Source organism: Manis pentadactyla, chromosome 4 (assembly GCF_030020395.1).
Source record: "Manis pentadactyla isolate mManPen7 chromosome 4, mManPen7.hap1, whole genome shotgun sequence".
NCBI classification, from domain to species: Eukaryota; Metazoa; Chordata; class Mammalia; order Pholidota; family Manidae; genus Manis; species Manis pentadactyla.
Genome location: NC_080022.1, coordinates 31,790,074 through 31,814,566, shown reverse-complemented (window position 1 = coordinate 31,814,566; position 24,493 = coordinate 31,790,074). Strand labels below are relative to the sequence as shown.

General features: G+C 35.0%; 1 protein-coding gene across 1 annotated transcript in view; it reads left to right on the top strand.

The window, feature by feature from the left end:
- The window catches only part of SCMH1 (Scm polycomb group protein homolog 1), a 206,963-nt gene that overhangs the window by 83,118 nt on the left and 99,352 nt on the right, over positions 1 to 24,493 (top strand). Inside the window, 3 exon segments of the mRNA XM_057500084.1 lie at positions 2,635 to 2,869; positions 19,521 to 19,609; positions 23,825 to 24,068. Coding sequence (XP_057356067.1) covers positions 2,635 to 2,869; positions 19,521 to 19,609; positions 23,825 to 24,068 — 568 coding nt within the window.

Genomic DNA, 24,493 nt, shown 5'->3' with positions numbered 1-24,493 from the left:
AACTGATTCTAAAGTTTATACAGAAAGGCAAAAGACCTAGAATAGCTGACACAATATTGAAGGAAAAGAGCAAAGTCAGAGAACTGACACTACCCAACTTCAAGACTTATTATAAAACTACAGTAATCAAGACAGCATGGTATTGGCAAAAGAAGAGACAGACCAATGGAACAGAATAGAGAGTCCAGAATAGTCCCACATAAATATTATAGTCAACTGATCTTTGACAAAGGAGCAAAGGTAATCAGTACAGTGGAGCAAAGACAGCCTTTTCAACAAATGGTGCTGAAACAACTGGACAGCCACATACAAAAAAAAAGTAATCTAGACCCAGATCTTACACCCTTCACAAAAATTAAAATTGAACACAGACCTAAATGTAAAACCCTACGCTATAAAACTCACAGAAGATAACATACCAGAAAAACAAGATATAGCAATGACTTTTTAGATACACCACCAAGACATGATTCATGAAAGAAAGAATTGATAAACTGGGCTTCATTAAAAGTAAAATCCTCTGCTCTGTGAAATAAATTATCAAGAGAATGAAAAGACAAACCTCAGACTGGGAGAAAATATTTGCAAAAGACACATCTGATAAAGAACTGCTACCCAAATATACAAAGAACATGGGGTGTGTGTGGGGGACTTGGTGAAGCAGGGAGCCTAGTAAACATAATGTTCTTCATGTAATTGTAGATTAATGATAACAAAATAAAAAAAATTTTTTAAAGACCACATATAAATAAATAAATAAATAAAACCAAAAAAATACACAAAGAACACTTAAAAACTCAACAGTAAGAAAACAACTTGATTTTAAAATGGGCCAAAGAGCTTAACAGACACCTCACTAGAGAAGATATACAGATGACACAAAAATATATGAAAAGATGTTCCACGTCGTATGTCATCATAGAAATGCAAATTAAAACATCAGTGAGATACTACTACACACTTACACAAATTAACAAAATTCAGAACACTGACACCATCAAATGCTGGTGAGGATGTGGAGCAACAGGAATTCTCATTCACTGCTTGTGAGAATGCAAAATGGACCAGTCATTTTGTAGAAGACCTCAGTGATTTCTTACAGAACCATTCCTTAGTATTTATCCAAAGGAGTTGAAAACTACTCTCCATGCAAAAACCTGCACATAGATGTTTATTGCAGCTTTATTCATAATTGCCAGAACTTGGAAGTAACCAAGGTGTGCTTCAATAGGTGAATGGACAAATAAACGATGATATAGCTAAGTAATGGAGTATTACTTGGCCCTAAAAGGAAATGAGCTATCAAGCCATGAAAAGACATGGAGGAAACAAATGCACATTGCTAAGGAAAGAAGCCAATCTGAACAGGCTATATCTGTATGATTTCAAATGTATGATGTTCTGAGAAAGGCAAAACTATGAAGAGAGTAAAAAGATCAGTGGTTGAGTGAGTGATGGATGAATAGGGAGAGCACAGAGCCTCTTTTAGGTCAGTGAAACTATTTTGTATGATCCTGTAATGATGGATATAAGTCATTATACATTTGGCCAAACCCACAGAATGTACAACACCAAGAGAAAACCCTAATGTAAACCGTCAACTTTGGGTAATTATGATGTGTTGATGTAACTTTGTCAATTGTTATGAATGTGCCACTGTGGGGAAGGATGTTGATAATAGGGAGACTGTATGTGGGCAGGGTTTATATGTGAGATCTCTGTACCTTCCTTTCTAGTTAGCCGTGAACCTAAAATTGCTCTAAAAAAAATAAGTCTTTTAAAACAAAACAAATTAATTATTGGTATATTAAACAATATGAGTGAATATCACAATAGTTATGCTAAGTGAAAGAAGCTGGACAAAAAAAAGCATATTTTCTATTTTTCCACTTAGAGCTAGAAAATGCAAACCAATCTACAGTGACAGAAAGTGAATCAGTGTTTGCCTGGGGACAGGGGTCGAGGAAGGGCTAGACAGAGGAATTATGGAGGGATATAAGGAAACTTCAGAGTGTGTCCAAGTTCATTATCTTGATTGTGGTGTTGGTTTCAAGGGTGTATATGGTATCATGGATATATATGTCAAGACTTACCGAAGCATATAGTTTATTATATGTCAATTATAACTTAAAATTCTTTCTAAAAATATTAATTGGTTTATGTAAATATCAAAAAAAAAACAGCCCCCAATAGTTAGTCTGTATGGTGGAAATACAAACCAATATACTGAAATGCTCCATGAAGAGACACTAGGATATAATCGTTTAACAGGATGACTTCTGAAAAGAAAATTATGATTACTTGGAAGGTTAGGGAGTTGGAAAAGATAGAAAGAGAAAGCATTTAAGTAAGGACCATTTGAGATACTCTTGTCCTTTTCTAACTGGTGTGAATCAATATGTGACACTTGAATAGAAAGAAATTTTTCCCCTTTATCTTACTTTTTAGTGTTTCTTTTGCATGAAACCTGTCCTAAATACTAGGGAATAATTCAAGGTGGTTGTTCCTGGCCCATCTGTAGCCAATTTGAGTCCAAAGTGTAACTTTTTCAGGTTCCATCCCATCTCTTAACATCCTTACCAAAAATACCATTTACTCTTAGCCTGCCTAATCCCTGTGGCTTGTTCTCCTCAGTCCTATACACCTCCAAGCAACGAGTTCAAGATCAGCATGAAATTGGAAGCACAGGACCCCAGGAACACCACATCCACTTGTATTGCCACAGTAGTTGGACTGACAGGTGCTCGCCTCCGCCTTCGCCTTGATGGCAGTGACAACAAGAATGACTTCTGGCGGCTGGTTGACTCAGCTGAAATTCAGCCCGTTGGGAACTGTGAGAAGAATGGGGGTATGCTGCAGCCCCCTCTGGGTGAGTAATAACAGATCCAAGCTCTCCTTAGCCAATTAGTTACCTTCCAGAAATTGTACGTCTGTTTATGGGAAAGCCTAGGGTCCTGTGTCTATCCCTTCTTTGTCATATGGTCCAAAAGAAAAGGCCCACCCAATGTGAAATAAGCTATAAAATCTGTACATCTTAATCTCTGCATTAACTTACGATATCCAAACTTCTCTCACGCTTTCCTTTTTCTAACAGGAAGCCATACCCTTCACCCTTCTTTGTCAATTCCCATTACCCTGAGAGGAGGTTTTGCCATTTAACCTGCCTCAAAAAGTCATAGAATTTTTACCAAATCCCATAATGATAATAAGAGATGAGAGAAAAATCTCCCAGTAGAAAGGAGTTTTGTTAAAAGTAACTCCTTTCTACTAAATCCTCACTTGGTCCTTGTAATTTTCTCACCTTGAATCATTTATTAGGTAAAATTCTTTATTTTAATTAAACTAATGACCCCACTAGTTTTTTCTCCTCAAGATTGGATTCACTTCTTGTTTTTTGCCTCACTATGCCTGAGAGATTTAACCTATCTCATCAGTCACTATGAATCACTATTGCAGTGAGTCTTGATGAAGGATAGAGAAAGATGGGTTATGGGCTGTAAGCTATGTTCCCATTAGAAGGCTGTGCTAGATTAATTGAGTATTAGAGGATATGTGTCATTTGAAAAAACTGCAGGTGGTTATTTAACATTTCCCTCCACTAAAAAAAATTACTTGTAATATAAAATTTCAAACATTACAAAAGTAGAAAGAATAATACAGTGAATGTGCATGTATCCTTTATCCTTGATAACTGTCAGCACATAATCAATCTTGTTTTATTTGTACCTATACACACTTCCTGAAAGAGTTGCCCCCTCCTGCCCAATTGCAAACATAGTATCATTTTATCATTAAATATTTAGTATCTCTCTCTTAAACACTATTTTAAAAACATAATCATCATAACATTATTATATATAAATAAACTAATGATAATTCCTTAATATCAACAAATATTTATCCAGTGTTTAAATTTTTCCCTATTATCTGTCTGTCCATCTCTCTTTATTACAGTTTCTTTGAATCAGGATCCAAATAATACCTACATATTGCTGTTGGTAGATATATCCCTTAAGTCTCTTTTAATCTACAGTTCTCCTCTCTAATTTTTTTCTCACAATTTGTTGAAAAACCTGTCATTGGTCTTTGAAATTTCCCACAATTAGATTTTGCTTGATTGTATCATTTAGCATGTTTCTCTGTCCTCTTTTTCCTAGAAATTGCTTTATCAGCTTTATCAGGTTCAGGTTCAATTTTTTCATAAGAGTATTTCATAGGTGGTGGTGTTTCCTTTTATAAGGGAACATATATGGTCTAGTTGCCTCTTGTTTTATAATATAGCAGTCATTATAGCTTGTGGTCTAGATCATGAGTTGACAGATTTTCTTTAAAGGTCAGATAGTAAATATTTCATGTTTATGGGCCATAAACATGAAATAAGGGTCAGATAGTAAATATTTCATGTTTATGGGCCATACATTCTCTGTTGCAGCTAGTCAACTTTGTCCTTACAATGCAAAAGACAATCAAATCAGCAAGTCTGTATTCCAGTAAAACTTCATTTACAAAAACAGCTGACCAGCCTGCTGGCTATAGGTTTCTGACCTGTAATTTAGTTCCATCAATTCATTATGGTTGCAAAATGGGAAATTTTGATTTATCATTCCATCCACATAAATTAAATGGAATATGTGTATTAAAATAAACTTCCATCAACTATTTGATTATCCTGAGGCACAGTTCATGCTGGAAAGATAATTTAAATGCTTGATTCTTTTCTTTACTTACTAATTTTCAAACTAATAAATTAGTTTACTAGCATACTCCAAAAAATTTAAAGATAGCTGTTGTTTAGTATCATAAACTCAAGGATTCATACATATTTGGTGTGTTTCACTCCATTGCACTAATTGTCCTTACTGATTCTTGAATTGTCTCATCTTTGGCCTCATAGGAGCCTTGTCAGGTTGTCTCCTCAGTTATTTGATAACTCTTGGATTTTTGAAATTTCAAAATATTTCAGGCTCATCTTGTACATCTCCTCACCCAAGTATGGAATTAACTTTTAGGTACCTGGGTTCCTTTTAGTGGGAAATGGTATTTAGAGACCATAATCTGAATACTTGAGTGCTCATTGTTACTTGGTTGGTCATTCTTTCTGGGTCATTTTGATATAGAGAGATAGAAACTGCCTTTTATTGTTATTATCATTATTATTGTTATTTGTTATTAGATAAAAAATAATTAGTTTTTGATACTTCCTACCAAAATTCAGGACAGTGATGTTTTTGCTTACTTTATCTTTACTGTCTTAAAGTTATATCTCCTTTGTATAATAATAAAACCCATGTTCTCCATGTCACTAACAAAACTACTCATTTGCTTTATTCTATAATATACATATAACAGTCTCAGAATAACAATACCAACACTACCACCATTATAATTACTGAGAGTGAGTTATTTGCATTTCTCTTTTTCTTACCCTCCGAGGGAATTGCAGTCAATAAAGTGTAATAAGGTCATTTGGATTAGTTTCTCTCTGGGTGACAGAGCCATCAACAAAACTTAGGTCCATTTATTTCACTTTATTTTTGACTTTTAGATATTGCTTTTTAAATTTTTTCCTTTATAAATATAAAAGTGATACACATCATTCTTCAAGTCAAATCTGTAAAATATATTCAGAGAAATTCCCTTCACCATATTCCTTTCTTCTCTCATAGGTAACCATTTCTTTTAATTTTATATTTTATACTTAATTTTTAAAAATACAAATATGTGTATGCACATATATCTGTATGTGTCTCCTACTTCCATAGATAAATGATAGCATACTATACATATGATTGTCAACCTTGCTTTTTTCATTTACTGACATATCCTAATGATTACTTCTTAGTAGTGTAGAGATATTCCTTATTTTTTTTGTACCTGCATTATACTGTTATTCTCAATTTACTATATAAATCACTGTTTAGAATCCTCCCAGGGATAATGGTAACCATCTAAATGAAAATCTTTCCATAAATTCTCTAAGTTTACAGATCATAAAGGAAAGCAAATTAAACCACCATAACTTATGCTTAAAAATAACTAGGGGTCAAGAATACCATAAATTTCAAATACATGTTGTCTACATGTTCAGATATAAAAATCTGAAACCACTAGAGCTAGTACCTGATACCATAATGAAGAATTTTACATACATAGAAACTGCATAGAAAAGTGAGTGAGCAATGGGGGCCTAATAGCCACAGTCATCCCCAGAAAAATGTAGATGTAGCCAGAGTGGGAAATGCTGAGAACAGGTCTAATAACTACTGGATTAGAGCATTGGCTACTGGGAATCAGAAGGAGAATGAATTGAAAGTGTGAGGAACTAGAGATAGCAATCTTGGGAAAATAAATAATCTTTGAAGGAGAGGTAGACATAATGCTGAAGGAAAAGAAGGAAGCAGGGTGATTGAGTAATAAGAGTTATACAGAAACAAAAGAGAATCATAACATCATAAAGTATACCAATCTTCCCACCCCATTCCAAACAGGATCTTCTACTAAAGAAACTACATTTCAATATCCCAACAAAAAAACTTATGACCCAAGACCCCTGCCAAAATAGAACCTCCTGCTTTTGCTGATCTAGGAAAATATAAGACATTTTAAGTGATTAGGAAGCAGCAGTCAGCATCCATAAAAATCTTCTATATGAATAAAAAGCCTGTTATGAAGATAAAACCATTTTAACTACTGAACATTCTGCTAAAATCAGTGAGTAACCAGAGGAAAACTATTGTACAATAACTCAACTTGAACTAAACTAATATTAACAGATATGAAAAATACCTTAAATCTTACATTTTTAAAGTGAGACTAGAAAATCACAACAGAAGATGTGAAAATAGAGATATCCAAATTCAAGAAAAAAATTGAACACAAAATAATCTCAGTTCAGGGTGCTCAATAAAACAATAGAGTCAACCAAAAGTACATTAAGGGACATTGAAAAGAGAAATTAAAAACAGCCAAGAGAATAAAAATAAATATTAGAAAAGGTTAGAAACGTATCAGAAAGGAACTGTTGGATACAGAACAGTCAACAGAGATCCAATGTGTTTTACGTATATGTAGGTATGCATGTATGATTGGAGTCCCTGAAGAAGATAAACAAAACAGTGAACATAGTACTTAAAATTGTAATACAAGAACATTTTCCAAAAATTGAAGACCTGAACCTATGTATTGGAAGGTCTTAACCTTATTCATGGGAAAGATTGGTCATCTGTAAGACATATTTTGATAAAACTATTACATTCTAAGAATAAAGAAGAATACCTCCAAGCCTCCAAGCAAAAAGTCTAAATTATTTACAAGGGAAAGAAAGTCAGGTTTACATTATACTTCCCAACAGCAAAGTGCAAAGCAAGATAAAGTAGAGCAACGTTTTGAAGAAATTCAAGGAAAAAAAATGAGAATAAGGGTTTTCTGACTAGACAAGCTATTTTTCAAGTATTGAGATTATACTGAGACATTTTTTGGCAGCAAGAACTCAGAAACTACTGTAATCCCAAAGCCTTCCTGAGGAATCAATTGTAGAAAGAGCTTCATCCAAACAAGGGATGGTAATTCTAAGACAGAAACAAAGGTAGGGACAAGAACAGAATAGTATGGTATCAGTTTGGGTCAAGTGAAGAAAGAAAATTCACACAGGAATTTGAACACAGACAATTTAATAACAAGAGGATTGGAATAGTGAGGGATTGGCTTATCTAAAGGAAAGAGAGTTCTAAAGAATATAAGAATAACAGACATAAGGAGAAACCACTCCCCTAAGGCTGAGGTAGAGTATACAAGGAAAAGCCTCTCCTCCCCCATCCTCAAAGATGAGATGTGCACCTTGTTGGGGACACAGCTGTGGCCCACTGGATGAGAGAAGTCACTGTGGTGCCACAGCAGTGGAACTTGCTAGAAATTTGCCCTCTAGGGTACCAGAAAAACTGTTCATGAAGAGGTGCCTCTCTGGAGAAATGTTGCTACAAAACTACTTAAGGTGAGGATGGGGCGGGTGGTATTGTTACTGGCCACTGGGTACTGCTGGCTGCCATGCACTGCAGGAAATGGGCAATGGAGAAGATGGCAGTGCTGCAGGAGCCTGCCAAGCAAATACTGAAATCAGGAAATAAACACCTTTCCTCCTGTAGTATCTTTAGGTGGGATCAAAGGATACCACTTAAAACTGATAAACCAAAGAGTAGAAGCCTAAATGAAAAAAACAGGAATTAAGGACATTATAATGTTATTATAAAGGTAACCTCTAAAACAAAATTCTAAAACTTTTTAAATACTGCGGAACAGAAAGATCAAGAACAGATCACACAAAGAGAGAACTAAACGTGGAAAACTCAGTAAATATAATGTGACAGTTGAGTAACTTTAATAAATGTACATGGTTTTAACTCACCTACTTAAAGAAAAAAATTTCAGATTGACGATCATAGTCAAACCCAACTTTTATACTATGTACAGGAGTTAACCTAAAGTAAAGTGAATAAGAAAGGCTAAAAATAAAGGATGATCAAGGGTATAAGAAGGAAATTCAAACAATATAATAGCAGAGGTTGAATTCTGATATTAGACAAGGTAAAATTCAGCTCAAGATACATTACACAGGACAAAGAAGCTACTTAATAATGCTTGAAGGTGACACAATTCATAATGAAAAGTAGTAGTTCAATATATTTCAGTACCAAATTACAAAGCATCTATCTTCATAAAATAAATATTGTGGTAGATACCAGAACATATATATATATATAGACAAACACACTAAAAGAAGACTTATTACACCTCTCTCAAGGCAAGACTGGCCAAGAGGACAAAAAGTAAAGATTATCAAAGACTTTAATGAACAAGGTAAATCGTGTGTGTGTGTGTGTGTATGCATATCAAACTTTATACTCTGGTAAATGCCCTTCCACCTCGAAACTTAAAACTCTAAACAACTCGTTTGAAAAGGGAAAATGTAAACCAAAATTGCACAATTCCTAAAACATAATGCTTCACATATCAAAATTTTGAGATTATAATTAAAGCAGTGGTTGGAAGAAAATTTACAGCCTTAAATACTTGAGATCAATAAAAATGTATGGATTGAAAATTAAGGATATAAATTCCCAATTCAGAAAGCTAGGAAAAGAATCACAGTACAAAGAAAATACAGTAGAAGAAAAAATAAAGATAAAAACAAATTAATGAGGTAGAAAAACAGAAAAGCAGTAAGTCAAAATACTTGTCCTTTGGGGGAAAAAAATCAACAAAATGCAGAAACTACTAGTTAGCCTAATAAAGGAAAAACAATAAGCATAAATATACAAAAGTAGAAATGACAAAGGGAGAAATAACTGAAAATAAATTAGAAAAGCTAGATGAAATGGGAAAAAATTGACCCCAGTAGCATTACAATGTTTAAGCAGAGATATAAGAAAATTTTAAAGTTTACAAAGAACTCCTACAATGAACTACATGCAGATTATTTTACAGGGAAATCTTACAAAACCTTAAAGACTACAAAACATAAGTTGTTGTTGGTCAATGATACCCAACAGAACTGTGTGTGATGATGGAAATGTTTTATATCTGTGCTGTCCAGAATGGTAGTCACCAGCCACATGTGGCTGTTGAGCACTTTAAGTGTGGCTACTGAAACTAAGGAGCTGAATTTTTAATTTTATTTAATTGCAATTTAAAGAGCCTTATGAGTCTGGTAGCTACTGTACTGGACAATGCAGTCCTAGATCATAGAAAAACTAGGAAAATATCCACATTTCTTTTATGAGACAAAACTTTGATACCTAAATCTGATTTAAATATATACAACACATGTATTCTCATGAATATTACAAAAATCCTAAATAAAATATTAGGAATTACAATTCAGCATACTTAAAATAATAATTCATCAAAACAAAGTAGCATTTTGCGAGGGGAAGGGGAATGGAAGGAAGAATTAACTTTAGAAAAATCATTAATGGAATTCACCATGTTAAGATAGCTAAGGAAGAAAGTCATATGAACTTAGACAAAGAGCACACTACCGAGGACCCACATTTCCCAGTTTGAAAACTACTGCAAAGCAATAGTGCTGAAGACATGGTGTTACTGACATAAAGATGGACTTCAGAGCAGTGGATTAGATTTGAGAGTACAGAAATAAATGCATACATGTATGCTCAACTGATTTTGGACAAATGTACCAGGACAATTCACTGGGATTTTCAACAATTTATGCAACAACAACTGGATATTCACATACAAAAGAATGAAGTTTGTTCCTACCTCCACACCATCTACAAAAATTAACTCCAAGTGGATAATCTAAATATAAGAGCTAAAACTGTACAACACTTAGAAGAAAACACAGGAGTAAATATGACCTTGGATTTATGCAATGGTTTCTTAGATATGGCACCAAAAAATACAAACAGAAGTAAAACTAGATAGATTAAACTTCAAAAGTCATAGAAATTAAAAGTTTTTGTGCTTCCATAGACACTCGGGAAAGTGAAAAGAACCCACACAATGAGAGAAAATAGACAAACCCATAGAGGCAGAAGATAGATTAGTGATTTCCAGGGACTGGGATGAAAGGAGAATGGAGAGTGGCTACTAATAGAGATGGGTTTCTTTTTGGAGCAGTGATGAAAATGTTCTAAAATTAGATAGAATGATCTTCGCACAACTCTAAAAACCACTGAATCATATATTTAAAAGGGTAAATTTTATGGTATGTGAATGATAATAAAGTTATTTTTAGTTACATATCTGATTCCAGCAAATAGTGTTGGAAAACTGGATATCCACATGCAAAAGAATGAGGTTGGACCTTTATCTTCCACTGTTATACAATAACTCAAAATGTGTTAAAGGCCCAAATATAGGAGCTAAACTATAAAACTGTTAGAAGAAAACATAGGGAAAAAGCTTCATGACAGTGGAATTGGCAATGATTTCTTAGATATGATACCAAAAGTACAGTCAACAAGAGGAAAAATAGTTAAATTAGACTGCATCAAAATTGAAAACTTTTTTCATCAAGGGATACTATCAACAGAGTAAAGGGAACTCACAGAATGGGAGAATATATTGGCAAGTTATATATCTGATAAGGGGTTAACACCTATAATTTATTTAAACTCCTTCAACTCAACTTAATCTAAAAATGGGCAAAGAACTTGAATAGACATTTTTTCTAAAAAAGATATTCAAATGACCATGAAACACATGAAAAGGTGTTCAGCAAATCAAAGCCATAATGAGATACCACTCTGCACACCCATTAGGATGGCTATTATCAATAAATAGAAAATAACAAGTGCTGGTGAGGAGAAGTTGGAACCCTTGTGTATTGGTGGTGGGAACGTGAAATTTTCACAGTGGTGCAGCCACTATAAAATCCAGTATGGCATTTCCTCAAAAAATTAAAAATAAAATTACTGTATGATCCAGCAATTCCACTCCTGGGTATATAGGCTAAAGAATTGAAAGCAGTTACTCAAGCATATATTTGTATACTTAAGTTTAGCAGAATTATTCATAAGATCCAAAAGGTTGAAGCAATCCAAGTATCCATTGATAGAAGAATGAGTAAACAAAATATATAAATAAAATGGAACATTATTCAACTGTAAAAAGGAAGGCAATTATGATACATGCTACAGCTTGGATGAACCTTGAAGACATTATACTAAATGAAGTAATCCACTTGCAAAAGAACAAATACTGTATAATTCCACTTACACAAGATAGCTCTCTAGGCAGATTCATAGAGACAGAAAATAGAATGGTGGTTGTCAGGAGCTGGAGAGGGTAGAAAATGGAGTTATTGTTTAATGAGTACAGTTTCAGTTGGGCAAGATGAAAAAAGTTTTGGAGATGCATGGTGGTGATGGTTGCACAAAGTTAATGTATTTAATTCCACTTTTGAGAAGAAGGGGAAATTTGTGTATATACACACATATACACATTAATATACATAAAATTTATTTTTATATACTTAGTTTTATAAAAAGAAATGCAGGAATGTTAAACCTGAAAATAATGAAAAGGTCACCTATCAGGAGTGTCTGTGGATAGGGTGGAAAGCGTAGGAATGAGAGTGAGATTTCTCTGAAAATACACTCTTATACTCTTGATTTTTGAATTATGTAAATGTTTTAGTTAATAAATTAAATTAAATTAAAAAAAGATGAGCAAACTGTATCCTAAAATTGATTATAAACAGAAACTGAGCTGTGTATCAAATGCATGTAATAACCAAATTGAAAAAAGTTAATTCAGATAACTTGAACACAGAACCTTCACATGTGTTCTTTGTTCTTTGAATTGAAATATGTCAAAGAACAAATGGAACTGCAAATAAATTCTGGTTTTTTAATAATGTTAATGGTTTTGCCACTAATCTATAACTATCTTGCATGTATTGAAGATAGAGCAAATGAGTAAATAAGATACAAGTATGGGATAGGGGAACATGAAGAAGAACCCTACAGTATAGAATTTGAATTGGAAGTATCTGTGTGAACTCTTAAAAAAAAAATCATTATAAGTTTTATCTATTGAAAAGGCCTAGAAGCAATGACACCCCAATAGCGATGAGCACACCTTGATTTTGGTTTCTAAATCCCATTCTCCACTAAAAGGAATCGTGGTTCCTTGGAGAAATGGCTGATTCCAAGGCTGAGCAGAAGAGAAAATATAAGGTGAATCCAGAACATCTTCTTATGCCAGAAAGCTGAGAAGATGGGGATCTATGAAAAAGACACAGGACCCAACTTGAAGGGCTCTTGACTAGCCAAATTGGAATAATATGAGTATCAAGAAGAAGAAGAATAAAAGAACAATGGTAACAGCATCCATGGATCCCTAGTGATACACAAAAAAATTTAGAAGTTGCAGGGAAAGGTCTTCTTTGCAGAATGACAGCTAATAAATATAGATGATAGAAAATTACCATTTTGCAACCACCAATTTAATTTAATTACTGTTTACAACCACCAGACAAGAATAATAAATGAATGCTAAAAACACTGGGTAAAAAGGTTATTGTAGAATAGGATATTCACATAGCCTCAAAAGTTTCTCCCCACTGGTTACTTATTAATTACAAAGGGAAATTACAATGAAGGAATCTGTCAGTCACCCCTTAACAAGTGTCAAATTTAGAATCAGTAATCAGACAAACTGACCATATGTGCCCCTTTAATGAAATGAGAAGTACTTAACATCACTGTGTAGTATTTTTGTCAAATCTTTTCAGCATGAATGCAATCATAAGGAAACAATAAGAAAAAATCCAAGTTGTGGGACATTCTATTAAATAGCTAGCCCAAACTCTTCAAAAATAACAGTTCCATGAAAAACAAAGAAAAGGCAATAGGACTATTTTAGATTAAAGGAGACTAAAGAAACATGACAGCCAAATAATGCAATATATCATTCTTTTTTTTAAATTGAAGTATAGTTGAGATACAATCTTATATATTGATTGGATCCTGTATTTTAAAACTTCAACAGATTTAAAGAACATTTTGGGGACAATCGAGAATATTTTTAATTAAATTTCTTCAGTATGATAATATTGCAGTTTTAAAGGAGAATGTCTTTGTTCTGAGGACAAATGTACTACCGTATGTAGGGGTGAAGTGTCATGTCATGACCTCTAACTTTCACATATTTCATGAAAAGCATATATATATATATATATATATATATATATATACAGATGAAATATTACTAGTTGTTGAATCTAGGTGAAGGGTACATAGTAGTCTATATACTGTTTTTGCTACTTTTCTCTAGGCTTAATATTTTTCAAAATAAAGTTTAAATTATATATATAATTATACATATACATGTGTGTGTGTTCATGTTCCCCAGGCTTCCTCTGGACCTCACCCCAGAGTTGCTGAATCAGAATCTCTAGGTAATGGGGCTTGGGATTCTGCATGGTAAAATGGCTCTCCCGAGTCTCTGACACAGTTGGTCTACATTTGGGAAGCATTGCTCTAAAAGAGCGTTCTCTATTTAAATCTTGTATGGTTTATGCGTGCGTGCGTGTGTGTGTGTGTGTGCACGCGCATGCACACTGTTCACATAGGAACATTCATTACTCCTTTGCAGAGTTCTCCAGGGAAAAAAGCTGGAAATGTAGCATGATTCTCAGGTGACATTATCTAAGTGCTGCCAACCTTTTCTTCTCATGCCCCCATTTTCCTGATCTACTACTCAAGACTGATTATTTCTTCTAAACAGGGCTGTCAGAATCACTAGTACTCAAAGGTGGCTGCCAATTAGAATCACCTAGGAAGCTTTTAAAAATTTCAGTGCCTAGGTCTTGGATCAGTTAAAGCAGAATTTCTGGGGGTGTGACTAGTACAGTCTTTAATGATCCCCAGGAGATTTCAGTGTCCAGGTTCGAGAGTCCCTGGAGTACAGGCAAAGCTGGCCTCTGGTGAATCATGATCCCAGTACAAACTACCTGCTCAGCAAAGTTGGTCACATGCTCTGATGTATAAGTGGTACATTGACTTTGAAAGGAACCCTTTGTATATTTTGTCACTGATTGGTCTTCTCGTTTGCTGAATAGCCTCCAGGGCCTGTCTGTAAAAAAGGGGAATTTAAAAAGATGCGTATCTCATTTTGTGGTCACAGAAATTCGATCTCTTGTTTAAGGAAATTTGTGGAGGAACCTGCAAAATTTTAGAGATAAGTAACTTTAACCCATGGTGTGTTAAATGCTAATTTTTTTAAGGTAATCTAAAAAAGATCCACTGAATTTCCTCTTCTCTGCAGGAAGGCCCCTGGCATTGGGTAATGCTAGACCCATCCATACCTATACCTATCTCAAGATTAGTCACAACCCTCACCCCAATTAAATTAATCTGAATGAACTTATATCTGAGTGTGTATATGGGAGGTAACAGTGAAGTGGTAACAGAGTCCTGCCAGAACTAAAAGAAGTCCTAACAGTCCTTCCCAAAAACAAGCAGGCTGGATATTCACTTCTTCCTCAGGGAAGACCATTTGTTCAGCACCTCCCTTCCAGTTCCACTTCCCATTTCTTTCACTCTTGGGGTAAAAATCAGATAGACAGCTCCACCCAAACTCAATTTGGAAGCACTGCTTTAGTTCAGTGTCCTCATCTGACAAGTACAGAAACAGGAAAGGGAAATGAGTTGTCCATGGTTGTACAATGAGTTAGTGGCATATTTCTGTACATATATGTGTATATGTACATGTATGTAAAGCTCTTCTCAGAGGAGGGAATGAATTGGGAATCATTTTGACAGCCATAGAGTCCAGTAATTGCACAAAGCTTGGAATTTCTATAGGACAATGGCAGAGTGGGGAATGGGGCCCACAGCATGCGGTTCCTGGTACAGGTGCTGTTCTATTACCTGCCACCAGAGGGCATGAACTCTGACTATATTCTAGACCAACTGACAGACAAGTATTTAAGTCCAGCGCTTCCTCAGGTCACTGTGAGTTTCAATAGCTGGACCCTAATTCATTCAGTAGGCCCACAGCCTTGGGAGCATCAGGAAAGTCTTTATAACTGGTTCTTAATAAATATTTTAAAAATAAATCCTAGGTAAGCACAGAACACTAGCTGCATACTTGGCTTTAGAATTAAAGAGATGTGAATTCGTAATATTAGCTCAGCCGCTTCCTAGTTTAGTTGTGTGGCCACTGGTAGGTTGCTTTACCTTGACTTTTAACCTTGAATTTCAATAACTTCATCTGTCGGATCATTAATAAACTCTGCCACACATGGTTTGTGAGGATTAAATGGAGTAACTTGATAAAGCATCTGTTAATTCTTGGCATCCATTTAATGTGGAGATTTTTCCTTTGTTCAATAAAACTCTTACGGGTTATATTCTAGTTGGAAAAGACATACACATTACAAGGAAAAAATAAAATTCAGGCAGTGATAAGAGCTAAGGATAAAAAAAGGGAGCAGGATTTAGGAGGCTATTTTAGGTAGGGTAGTCTAGGATTACTTCTCTGAGGAGGTGATATTTCAGCAAAGAACTTTTAAAGATTTGAGGAAAGGCAAGGGTGTTTGAGGCAGAGGGACACAGCTTAGTGTGTTTTGAGGAACAGAAAGACCGGTGAAGGAGGGGCAGGGGAGTGTTAGGAGATGAGTTATAAGAAGCAAGTTCCAGATCATGTAGGCCTTGTTAACATACATAAAGACTTTAGATTGATATTGTGTTACAGGATGTAAGCATGAGAGTTATGTGATCTGATTGGTATTTTAAAAAACATACCATTCCAGTTGCTCTGTATAGAATGGACAATAGGGAGGAAAAATAGGAGCCGAATGTCTGGTTAACAGGCTGTTAGAGCACTCCAGGCAAAGTTTGACTATAACTTAGGATGGTTAGCAGGGTGGTTAGCAGAGGAAGAAGTATAGAATGGTGAGAAATGGCTCCTTTTTTTAGGATACATTTGATGGAAGAGCCACCAAGACTTGCTGATTAATTGTATTTGAAGGGTGATAGAAAAGGAGGGACAAGGGTGACTTCTAGGCTTTTTGCTCCGATTACCTGGGTTTAAATAAGTGATGCCATTAACTTTTCCCATATCTAATTCACAGAGTTGTAGTAGTGATTAAACAAGATAACCCACTTAAAGTGCTTAGCACATGGAGCCTGGCACATAATATGTGCATAATACATACTTCCTTTGAGAAGCAGCATAGTGTAGTTAAAGATGAGAAGTCCTGGGGCTCCAGACTGATGTGGAGTAACTTATGTGACCATGAGCTTCTTAGCCTCTCTGGACTTCAGTCTAGCCATATGCAATACAAAGTCTTCATACTATATGGCCTCTGAGGTTCCTTTAAATGTTAAAATTCTATCTATGACTCCCCAAGATAGATTATGGATATGTTTGAATTTGGAAGGGGGGTCCCACATCACTTTGAGAGGTGAAGAAAGGATATCTCAGTAATTCCTTGGGTTGGTAACATTTCTGCTTTGCCCTTCCACTCTTGAAGAAGCTTGTTAGGAACTAGTGGAACATAATAATTAAGAGCCATGAGGTCTGGAATAAGACTGTGATATATGGAATCTTCCTCTACCACTTGCTGCCCAGGGAAAGCTACTTCTCTTGAGTTTCTGTTTCATCATCTGCAAAGTAAAATGATAATAATGTATACCTCATGGTATAATTTCAAATATCCAGTAAGAAACTGCATGTGAAATACTTAATACATGGTATTAATATGTATTGAATGCATATTAGCTATTATACATACTAGCTATTATAATAATATAAGGATTTCCAGAGCTGAGAAGACTTTTTTTATTTTTAGCTCTTCAGATTCCAGATAAGATAGAAGCCCCTTTCTGAAAAAAGAGAATTGAGAGTTACATGGCTAGGCACTCTAGTTGTTGGGCACTGAGGGCATTAGTCTGATTTTTCTAATTGTGTGGTCATTCCTCCCTACTACTGTTTTTACCAAGGTGTAGTGAGCATTTCTCAACAATGGTTGTGCCTTACTTTGCCTTATGCATAGGCATACTGAACCATTCACAGCAAATCTGCTCTATATTTGGCTTGCTTCAACCCTTTCTGACTAAAGGAGAGCTATTTTCTCCACATTCAGACCAGGTCTGGATTTCTGGAGAAATTTAATTTTTTTTAAACCATGGTCAAATGAAAACTAGTAGTCAAAACTTGTTTGGTTATGAGTGCAAAACCGAACTCAAACCAGGTTAGAGGAAGGAAAAAGGAGGAGGCAGGAATTACTCATATAACTGAGAAGTCTAAGGCCTATTGTGGAGTGTCCAGACATAGGGTTTTTAATACACTCATATCTCTCCATTTCTTGCTGTATGTTGGCTTTATTCTGTTCTTCTTGTAGCAGTGCCAAATCTACAAACATCTTTATAGCCAGAACTCAGAGAAAGAAAGACTGTCTCCTCAAACATGCAGATCATATTAAGAAAACTGTTGACCCAAATTGAGACATATATACACACTCTTGGTCTAGGGGAATCTGATACTCTTAAATGACATTTTTTTCCATTCCATGGTCAGGTAGCCATGTAATAGACAAGCTCATCAAATCACTTCAGTTTTTCCAAAAGGAAAAATAGCTAGGCAAGCCAAAAAGTAAAGATAAGCAATTTTAGATTGAGTGACAGGAACATCCACATTTGCATCGCTATTGTTGATATGAATGAGCTATTCTAAGAAATCTCTTGACCTTGGGAAGCTTGGCTTAGCCCAGACAGCTTTGAGACTAAAAGTTTAAATCACATGGGATGGTAACTCTCTTATTTCCAGTTTCTTCTCTATTCTCACCACCTCCCCTGTAATTTAATTATAGTTATTAATTAATACTTAATCCCAAAAGCTGGTTCTTCCTTTTTCATTTTACCTGTACTTTGGTAATTTAGCATAGTGGTTTAGAGTGTGGACTCAGGAGTCAGGTTGCCTGGGTTTCAATCCTGTTATTGTCATTTGCTCACTTTGAAGTCTTAAGCAGTTTACTTTTTACTTTTTTCTCATCTGTAAAATCAAGATAATATGTACCTCACTGGGATGTCTTGGGTATTAAATTAGATAGTCAGTGGAAAGCGGGAAAGTGATTGGCACAATGTCCAGCACACAATAATATTGGACACCATTGTTGTTCCAACTTTGCAGCTTTGGTGTAGCCTATCTGTTCTTTTGTCTGGAATGAGAAAGCTGAGATAGATTGGGAGACACAGTTAAAGCCAAATTGAAGGATGCACTTGGAGCTCTAATTGGAAAGCCTAATTGCAATAACAATCTTATTTTTATAATTTATTAATAAAATGGTACATTCTTATGGACTTTTACTTGCTGAATGACAATTGACAATTAACCTCTCTGGGATTCCTTTTACTCTCTGGAAAATAAATATTTTTGGATAGGATGATCCTTTCCATACTCATCATTGCCTGATCTTTACTCTTTTAAGTAAAAATGAATTATCAAAAAGTGTTTTGTACTATGTGTGTGTGTGTGTGAAAGAGACAGAGAGAGAGAAGTAGTTTATATTGAGATAAACCAAAAAAGTTTACTTGTATATTCAGCTTATCAGTAGACATATTTGGTTTCTTCTAAAGAAATTATTATATCCGCTTTCACACTGTACTGTCTAGAATATTTCTAAGTACTTGTTAACTATTTCTCATCTATTTTTGATTCTTCAAGGGAAGTCTTTTAGGCATTATGATATATATTCTGTAATACTTGTCATGGAGTCAGGAAACTTGGCTGGGGACTTGTTCCACTACTTACTTCACAACATTACCTTGGGCAAGTTACATTCCCTGTATGTGCCTCATATCCTCATCTGTCTAATGAGGCATTTCTTCAATTTAACCTTTAAGTCCTTTTCTAACAGTCTATGATTCTGTAACTATCACAGCATAGGTTGTGGCAGGAGTAGCTGGATTCCCAAGGGAAGACTTGATATCACTTGATATCATTCCCTTTGAAATACATTGTTTATCTTTTGCCTATTATGTTTATTGCAGGATTTCGGCTGAATGCCTCCTCTTGGCCCATGTTCCTTTTGAAGACACTAAATGGAGCAGAGATGGCTCCCATCAGGATTTTCCACAAGGTAGAGTATCTCTCAGATATCACCACCTCCAAACTGCTTGAAGTCAGCTGCTTACATTCTGTCGATTACTGAGCCTCTTATGTGTACATTATACGTATGGCCTTAGGATGCCTTCTCAGAAACTAGTTCCACAGGAGGAATTTTTAGTATACCTTATAAAGCAGCAATTATCTCCAGGGGAATATTACAGTATAAGCTAGGATACCTGGTTTTGGGGTTCCAGATCTGACAATAATAAGCTATGCCCTATAGACCTCATCTGTAAAGTGGGATTCTGTCTATCTCACAGAGTTGTGAAGAAATTAAAATGTGTTTATTAGTAAAACGTATAAAATGTAATATAAACCTAAAGGAACTATTCTTATTACAGATGTGGGAGTTCCTTAAGGTCCCTATGCTAAACATAAAGGAAGAAGACTGTGTTTTGAGCCTCTATAGTATGATTGGAGTTTACATATACTATCTCATTTAATAACCACAGTTAACTTTCTGAAGCAAGAATTATTATTTCCATGTAGTAGTTAAGGAAACAAAAACTTTTGAATAAGGAACTTGCCCAAGATCACCTGGCTGGTAAGTGGTGGAACAGGAATCCAAAACCTGTATTCATCTTCCCTGTTTCTCAGGGGAGAGGCAATCAGTCTGCTCTGAATTGGATTCTTTAATGAGGTTAGAGTTACTGTAAAAGGGACTGAATTAGGGTTACCTATGCTGCTATTTAAGTTTAAACATGAGAGCACTGTGGTCCCAAGAATATACTGTGCTAGGTAACTTAAAAGCCCTTTCGTTACAGAATATCTCGAAATGGGGGTGGGAGGTGGAAGGGACCAAAAAATACTCTTTTAAATGCTTTGCTGAGCTTACTACGAAGTAAGAAAACTCTCCAGAGGTCAAAATGAAGAAAAACTAGAGTGTTAAATATATGTACTGAACCTACAGGTGCCTTAAGAGCCTTTGCCAATGTTACATACCAAGGATCTTATCTTTTAACAGCTGCACCAACAAAGACTCCATATAGAAGACAAGGCCTTGGGCTTGTGCAGGGCAGGGAAGCAGAGCTGATACTGCCACATACAAAACACAGAGCAGATCCCTCAGATGTTTGCTTCTTAGTGAAGAGACTGTCACATTGATGAGGAAGAGTCACTGCCTAGGTGCTGGGTAGGGGTGGGAATGGAGTTATCCCCTCAAATAAAACAGTCTTGCCCCATAGAAATAGAGGGTTAAAATAAGTACCTGTGTTGTCCAGGAACTCCAGAGTTGCATGAAAATATTTCTTCATGCCTGACAGAAGCACACCCAAAACCTCTCTAGGAGGTTTAGGTGCATTCAACCCAGGTGTCACAAAAGTCCGAAAAGTGAAGCAGCACTGAGGATAAGTACTCAGAATCACAGAGCCCTCAGGAACTCCCAACACACATCCAACGTGAGGGGACATCAGTAGACACAACAAACAATAAAATTGTAACCCCAAGGGCTTTCAGATAATAGGAATATGAGGTAGAAATTATAAATTAAATATTTGAGAATGATTAAAGAATAAAAAATAATTTTTAAAATGAGAAAAGTAAAACCTGTTTTTAAAAACAGATATGGAAAAACTCAAGTGAACATACATTAATGAAACAACTGTTCGAAAAAAAAATTAATAGATAGGTGTAAGCAACTTAGATATAGATAAAGAATTCACTGAAAGACATGTGTAAGGAGTTTCCCCAGAATACAGCACAGAGAGATAAAGAGATGGAAAATCTTAAAGAGGAGACTAGGAGAATAATATTAGAAGGTCCAATATATGCTGAACATGAAATCCACAAAGATTAATTAGAATAGAAAGAAGTCAGTACTTGAAAAGATAATGACAGAATTTTCCATAGTATGTAATAAACACAATAGATACCTTAAAACATTATGGTATAACCAAAGTCAAAGAAAAGATCTCCGCAAGTAATCACACAGAATACCTTCAAAAAGATTACAGTTAGGCTGACAGCACATTTCTTGCCGCAGCAGTACAAGCCAAAAGATAATAAAATAGTATCTTCAAAGTTCTGTGAAAAAATAGTTGTGCACCTATAAGTTTATATCTAGGTATATACTGCTATCCCAGAATAAAGGCAAAATCAAGACATTTTCAAACAAGCTAATACCAGTAGATACTAACACATCTATTGAAAGAACACCTGAGGAATACATTTCAGGAAAAAGATAATAAAACCTGGAAAGTAGGAATGAGATGCAAGTTGTGATGAGGAAGATTGCTTAACATATGAGCAAAGCTAATCAAGCATTGCCTATAATTGTATAACAATTGTAACAACAAAAGTGATTAATTGGCAGTGTAAAAATGTAGAACTAAATTTTCAAACATCTATTAATGCACGAGTAGTTAAAATATTCTAAGTTTCTTCTGTTGTTTTGGGCTAGAAATAGAGATGAAAGTTTTAGACCTAATTATGTCAACTATACAGTTATAATCCTAAGGGGATCCACTAAAAGACAATGGTTAACATCGGAATCAATGGAGAAGGAAAAAGAAAATAAAATTCAGATAAGTAAAGGAAAAAAAAAACCTTGAAAATCAAGTTAAATAGATAAGTAGGCAATATGATAAATTTAGTAAATTTAAATATAAGTTATCACAAGAAATAAGCTTAAATCTAGTTACATGCTATTTATAAGAGACACTGCTAAAATATGACATTAAAGTGTTGCAAGTAAAAACAAAAGACATGCCAGGCAAACCTTTATCAAAATTAAGCTGGTGTTAACTACTAAAATTAGACAAAGGAGACTGATGCTAAAAAGCATCAAAGAAGTCACTAAATTAACCAAGAAAACACAATAGTTACAAATATACATTCTCCTAAAAAACATGTGAAGCAAGATTTCATAGAATTACATAGAAAAATTGGAAGGTCCACACATCTCTCAATAATTGAATAAATCAAGCTGACAAAAAAAATGGTGTATCAGTCAGCATAAACTAAGCAGCATTAAATCATCTGGTCAGCTTTTAAAAATCAGTTGTGTTCTTAATTAACAGCAACAGGTGGTTTGCAAATAAAAATATTAAATGCTACAGTTTATGATAGCAGTAAAATTACAGTGTGCCTGGAAAAATCTTAGTAAAAAATGAGATGTTTATAAAGGAAATTTAAAAATCTGTGTTAAAGAAGACTTAACAAATGGAAAATACTATCATGTTCATGGATTGGAAGGCTCAGTATTATACATACAAAAGTAATTTCTTCCCAAATTAATCTGTGAATTCTTTGGATTCCAAATAGTGTTTTTCTGTAGAACTCAAATAGCTGATTCTAAAATTAATATGAAAGACCAAGGAGAAAGAATAGCCAAAGCAATATTGAAGAATGACAAATTAGGGTGACTTTTTCTACCAGATACCCATTTAATAAGACATCTAGTAGTGGTACAGGATTAGACAGTAAGTTCCAGGGGAACAGAATAGAGTATAAAACACTTTTTTGGAAACGTGCAAATGAGCACCCATACACTTCCCACACTGTTGGAGAAAGTTACAATGTAGCAATCACTTTCCAGGGCATCTTAGCCATATTTAGTAAAGTAGAAGATGTATACATATATCTTATACCCAACTGCTGGGTATATGCCCTAAAGAAACCCACCCACATGTGTACAAAAGAACAAGTGCAAGAATGGTCATTCAAGCTCTTTTGAAATAGTAAACAATTGGAAACAACCCTAAATATCCATCAAAACAGAATGAGTAAATTGTGCTATATATACATATAATGGAATACTATTAGCAGTTAAAATGAACTAGAGTTAAATTTACCAATATAGGTAAGTTTCAAAAGACACAATGTTGAACAACAAAAAAGCAAGTTGTAGAATGATATGTATGCCCGGCACTTAAATAAAAAGTTAAAGTATGCAAATAGATATGTACACATAGTAAGGTATAAAAACATCCATGGGGAATAGAATAGGGAAGGGCACGAAGGACATTCAACTTTATCGGTTACCTTTTATTTCTTAAGAATGATCTGAAGCAAAGATGTTAAGATTAACAAAGTAATACTTTAGTATGCTTTGAAATTAATTTAAAAGACTAAATCTCCATTATAAATTTTAGATAGCATTCATTGTTTAGTCATCCAAATGAGTCAGCAGTCTTTTGGCATAGCCTCTCTCTGTGTCTAGGTCTGTATATTTCTGTTTCTTATCTAGGAACCACCGTCACCTTCCCACAACTTCTTCAAAATGGGAATGAAGCTAGAAGCTGTGGACAGAAAGAACCCTCATTTCATTTGCCCAGCCACTATTGGAGAGGTGCGGGGCTCAGAGGTGCTTGTCACTTTTGATGGGTGGAGAGGGGCCTTTGACTACTGGTGCCGCTTCGACTCCCGGGACATCTTCCCTGTAGGCTGGTGTTCCTTGACTGGAGACAACCTACAGCCGCCTGGCACTAAAGGTAAATGTCCATCTCTGAGCTCTTAAAACCAAGTTGATAAGATTATCTAGATCTCTCATGGTCAGCATTTCTTCAATAAAACCCTTCGGTGGCAAAGGAAGAGCAAGGGCCAGTAACTTAGGTAAAAACCAAGGTTTTACCCTAGAGTAGTCAGAAACCATAAGAATTAAGTGTCAAATGAAGCTAGACATGGAATTTGCAATAAAGTAAAAATTCCTTGCTCAAAATATCCTGGTTTAGTCTCAGGCAACTAGCTTCCCATTTCCCCTACATTTGTTCCTAACCTATTTCAGAATTTAGTGTCATTCTCAAGGGCACACCTTACTCAGGTAGTAGGGGCTTTAAACTCGAGCTGGAGTAACATTATATTATAAAAATATGTGAGAAGCATTATAGCAGAATGGAAAAAGAATGGGCTTTGAAGT